The 5,636-nt window shown below is 39.1% G+C and overlaps 1 protein-coding gene across 1 annotated transcript; it reads right to left on the bottom strand.

Moving 5' to 3' along the window:
- Positions 1-2,858, bottom strand: rrs1 (ribosome biogenesis regulator 1 homolog). The gene has a single exon (XM_007248929.3). It carries the CDS (start codon positions 2,818-2,820, stop codon positions 1,765-1,767), a length of 1,056 nt encoding a protein of 351 aa, XP_007248991.3. The 5' UTR covers positions 2,821-2,858; the 3' UTR covers positions 1-1,764.
- Between the last annotated feature and the right edge of the window lie 2,778 nt (positions 2,859-5,636).

The raw sequence follows: 5,636 nt of genomic DNA, 5'->3' as shown, positions 1-5,636 counted from the left end.
CAGCATTAAACAAAATTTTCATATTATAACATTTATTCAAGAAAGCTTTATCAAAAAACTTGCAGTGCAGTGTTTAAAGACCCAACAGGCAAGTGAAATCAAGGGCACTGATGCTCCAAATGTGTTTGGAAAACCAACATCATCACAAATAATATGCGTGTAATACATACACAGGCATGGTTACAATGACAACACTCCACTTCTTGTTTTCAGGTTGCACAGACTTGTTATGCACACACACAAAAAAAAATATTTTTGCTAGCCATACACCTTACAGGCTGAGACCGTCCAATAGGATTGTATCAGTTCTGACTGTTACGGTTTGCATGACTTAAATTAGTATGTGTTTCGCACAGTTCAATTATAATGTATTTATTAATTATATATATATATATATATATATATATATATATATATATATGGTTTGTTATTAATTTTGCACTAGTTATAGTAGGTCACTACTGTCAGACTAATGTCTTATGGCTGCACTGGAGCATTTTGGAGGGTGACGTCTTAACACACAAAATACCTGGTCAACATCAAATACAAGGCACTTTTAATCAAGTACTGCCAAGCCATTACTGTCCAGCCACCGGTCAAAAATGGTAAGAGTAAATGCATTAATAAAAAACAGGGTCTCTCAAACAGTTCTACAGGAATCCTCAATAACATTCAGAATGGAAATGCAAAAATTGGTGGTTAAAGGAGGTTAAAGCCCCATGAACTGGTGGTTTTTGGTAGAATATAGGCCCTAGTTACTTTTCTCAGCATATCATAGACATGCTTACACTAAACAACAGCAAGTTTTACTAAACAACAAAAAATATTTTAACTCTTAGGCCGGAGGTAAAGACTGTTTAGAAGGACTGCCTTCAACACTGATCTTATTAGATAGATCTGACTTGGGCTTATTATCTGCTAAATGTCCATTCTTTTTTAAACATATAAATCAAATCACTGGAGAAAATCACAGAATGGATGAAAATGAAAGCATGGGTGTAAGGGTGGGTGAGCCGTAACCCATCATGCGTTAGAGAAACAACTACAAACAGAGATACTGGTGATGCACCTTGAAAATATATAGTTTTAAAATGACACTTGTGCATATTAGAGCAGAGAAAACACCAAGCTGTACTGGTGAGTTGAAACTTTGTTGTAACTCAAGGTGGCACCAGAGTGTCACTCCTGTGTGGAACACCACATGGCCTAATGTGATCAGTAATAGTCAGATGTCCATCTCAGTTCACATAAACACAAAGTCCAAGCTACAAAACAATACAAGGAAACATATCTAGATAACTAAAGAAAATAAATAACGCTTACTCCCAATCAGACTGATGTAAACAAACCTTCAGAACAGGATACAGCATTAAACAAAATTTTCATATAACATTTATTCAAGAAAGCTTTATCAAAAAACTTGCAGTGCAGTGTTTAAAGACCCAACAGGCAAGTGAAAACAAGGGCACTGATGCTCCAAATGTGTTTGGAAAACCAACAGATCACAAATAATATGTGTGTAATACATACACAGGCATGGTTACAATGACAACACTCCACTTCTTGTTTTCAGGTTGCACAGACTTGTAATGCACACAAAAAAATATATTTTTGCTAGCCATACACCTTACAGGCTGAGACCGTCCAATAGGATTGTATCAGTTCTGACTGTTACGGTTTGCATGACTTAAATTAGTATGTGTAATGTGATCAGTAATAGTCAGATGTCCATCTCAGTTCACATAAACACAAAGTCCATTACAATCAGCGCTTCCCCTGTTTCATATGAGGGCCTCGCCCCTTGCCTTTGGTGCTTCTGGCGCCTTTGCCACCTTTAGAGCCTTTGGCACCCTTTCCTTTTCCTCCAGCAGCACCTCTCTTTCCTCGGTCTCCCTTCTTCCCTGACCCTTTCTTCCTTCTTGTTCGTCCTTCCTCCTCCTCATCCTCCCTCAACTGTTTGTTCACAGCTTTGGTCACGTCCAAGCGTGGCTTCTTGGTCTCCATCACCTTTAGCATCTCCAGCTGCTTCTGCTTCTCGTTCCCAAAGTCCCCGAGCAGAGGCTGGAACTTCCTCTTCTTGCCGGTGTGCCTCGGGGCTTTTTCCTTAGGCAGCCGGTCCTGGAACTTGCCAACCGAGGCTGTGGAGGTCCTGGCCACGCTGACGGCCTGAGCCAGCTCTGATTTGGATTGCTGCGCCCTGGGTGCGAGCCCCAGCCCGGCTACTGGTGTTTTGCTGGCCCGGGCGATGTTGCGCAGGCGGTTGAACTCGTTTTTAGCCACTCGCTCTTTCTTAGCCTTGTTCCTCTTGGCGAACTGGTCCTCGCTGGGGTCGGCGGTCTCCGGCACCTCGATCAGCCACTCTTTAGTGTCGTCTTTAGCCCGCTTGTAGCCCCAGCGCCTTCGCCACTCCTTGTGCACCTCGTCCCACACCAGATTGGTCTTCTTCTTCTTCTGGATGCCCTTCAGCTTGGCGAACTGCTCCCATTTCGTCGGGGGTCTCACCTTGGGCAGGGGCTTCTCTCGCGGCAGCTTGGTGCTGGCCTCGGGCAGCTTCACCACCAGCACGTCGTCCGTGCGCTCCGCCGGCAGCTTCCAGATCTCGTTCACCAGTAGCTGCACGTTGTCTCTCGCCAGTGCCCGCAGCAACTCCTCGCGGTCCTGACTCCGACCCCGTAGCTCCACCGGGTTCTTATCCAGAGCCAGCAGGTTCCCCACGTCGAACTCCAGCTCCAGCTCTTTAACCACGCTGATGCTCTTCAGCCGCTCCGCCTCGTCCCGCTCGGCTTTAGCCAGCACGTCTTCCACACTGCACGCCGCCATGCTGCTCTCTGCACGTGTCACAGCTCCGGCACCACAATTAGACGTCATCAGCTGTGTTACCAACTTTCTCACACTAACAGTTATAACCAAACAAAACAGGAAAGAAATCAGTAAAAATACTGTCACTGTGAACAGTAACACACTACTGTCATTGTGAAAAAATAAAATAAAATAAAAATAACTACTGTCATTGTAAACAAGTAGAAAAAATAAAAATATAAACTGTCCTTTTAAACAGTAAAAAAAAATACTGGCCTTGTGAACACTTAAAAAAATACTGTCAATTGGGGAAAAACAAATAAAAGAAAGGATTAAAACACTTTAAAAAATAAAGACAAGTACAGAGAAAATATTTCAGAAACCTCACACAAAACTAATTTTCAGCATGAAAGCGATTACCACATAAAAAATACAATAACATATATTTTATAACTATTAAAATGGTACACACATATAATAAGCCTCCACAAATGAGTAATTTTTAAATTACTATACAATTCGGAAACATGAATTATAGTCGTTATTATGATGTACATATCTTGTAAATATAATCGTAGTTTAATAATATTTGTTTGAGGGAAATCTACAATGCGCCATCTGCTGGATACTTTCATTATGATTTTTTTCACTCGCTTATTATTATTTTATTTTTTTTGTAAGCATACACTGATAAACATTTGCTAAAAGCACAGTAAAATTACAACATAAATTGCTAGGTCATGTAACTTTGAAGTTTATATAAGATATAAATCTGAACTACAAAACCCATACTTCAGTGCGGCACCGCTTCCTTGGAGGTTCGAGGCTGACGTCAGCCATGCGACAGATTTTGTAGTCCGCTTTGGGGAAACGCTCATCGAACAGTCACTCTCAAATGATTGTTTATTTTAGAACATGGACATAGTGAAAGATATACGAAATACTTAACGTTAATATTATTTTAAAACATGTGTTTTTCTTGGTTTCACTGGATGTCCTTAAACACTGTTTTAGGAATATGAGAAAAAATATATAATGAGAAAATTCCTGTCTCTACTACAATTAAATAATGTAAAAGAGATCAAACTTAAAGACAAATATAAGGGCATTTCAGCCTAAAACTAGTACGTTTTAATTATATTACTAATATACCTGTAATATTATGTGTTATGGTGATGCATTCAGTACTCAAAAAAAAAAAAACATAATTTTTTTCATTTGAGTTGAATGCCAAACCTGATCAAGCTAGTCAACCAGTGTGATTTTGATAAATGTGATGTCTACAGACCTGTTATTTCTAGACCTTTTCTTCATAAATCAACAGTTCACAGTAATTTGTCCCAAAGTTTTCTAAATGTTTCTCCCAGCTTTAAGATACATAATCAAAAAGGAGTTTCCTATACAAAGAGTGTGGCTCTAAACGGCAAGTAAGAACATTTGACTGACACAATTAAGAAACTGAGGACCTGTTTAATTGTAATATTAGTTTAAATCCACTGGGTGTCGCTGCTGCTTAAATTTCGCTCTTAGATGAAGAACCCGAGATGACTTCCAGCAAATGGACGAACATGAGAATATTAATATAATATTTTCTGTGATTTTTTCACACCTAAATCAGTATTAGGCACTTGATATATATATTTGATATGACTGTGAGACTATTAAACATGTTGTACTGTAGTCTGTAAAGGCCATGAATCTAAACTTTTCTGTTTTAACTGTGCTAATCAATTTGGAAGGTTCCAATGATTCATTAAACAACAGTAATTTGGCAGTATTTCCTCTAACTCTAAAATAGATAAACTGATTTCTGTTTGGTGTCTTAAGTTCTTTATTTTTTAACCGGAGCTATGAGATATATGAAAGACACTCAGTGAGTGGCACATACTTCTATTACTGCTACGTTATTCTTCAGTGTAAAACTAAAGAAATATTAGACACCAAACATGTCTAGGATGATTGGTTTTAAGGGAAAATCGTTCCTTATGTAAATCTGACAATGTATTCATTTAAAGCAATACTATAGCCCTATCCAGTTTTATTCCTGTCTGGAACAACCATGTATGTGTTTTTCTTAGATATAATGTGAGAAAATTACAGGCTGAATTACATACTGTTTTCCTCTGAACTCAGTGATTGTCCTGTAATTTTAGTTAAAGTAGAAGTAGAAAGCCCTGTCTGGACGAGATTAGCTTCTCAGGGGGATGTCTGTAAAAAATATGTTACACTTCTATTTAGTGATAAAACTCCTGCATCTGGACTGCAATAAAAAAAAAACAGGAGGTCCAGTGAGTTTTTAGGCTTTCACGGTCACATGACATCCCGTTCAGTAGCTCCTCTATTTCCACTGGCTGTTGTGTTTATGTGGATCTCTGTGGAAACGTGCGCCCAAAGTGTAATAGCGGTGTGTGGCAGTGGACAAATAGCTATTTTATTAAACCCAAGGAGATGAAACTCAGAGATGTGGATCCGGACAAGACTCAAATGACCGGAGGACCACGGAGTTCAGCAAAAAACAGCAGGTAATTCAGTCTGTAATTTTCTTAGAGGACGTCGGAGAAAAACGCGTACATGGTCATTCTAGACGGGAATAAAATCACAGAGGACTCCCATAAAAGAGAAAATTACCCAAGGACCCCCTGAAAAACGAGTGTTTTTTCACTGACTTGTATTATCAAGAATACAGTCTATCTATTTTTTGCTACTCCAGGCTTAACATGCTGCTAACTGCACTTTAATTCTGGTGAAGCAGGCAAAATTATGCTGGTTTTATTTGTGTAATGCTGTCATTTTTAGGTTATATTATGATAAATTAATTTACTTAATCAGTGCACATG

This window comes from Astyanax mexicanus, chromosome 1 (genome assembly GCF_023375975.1).
Source record: "Astyanax mexicanus isolate ESR-SI-001 chromosome 1, AstMex3_surface, whole genome shotgun sequence".
NCBI classification, from domain to species: Eukaryota; Metazoa; Chordata; class Actinopteri; order Characiformes; family Acestrorhamphidae; genus Astyanax; species Astyanax mexicanus.
Note: the sequence above shows the minus strand (reverse complement) of the source record. Positions and strands in the feature narration are given on the sequence as shown.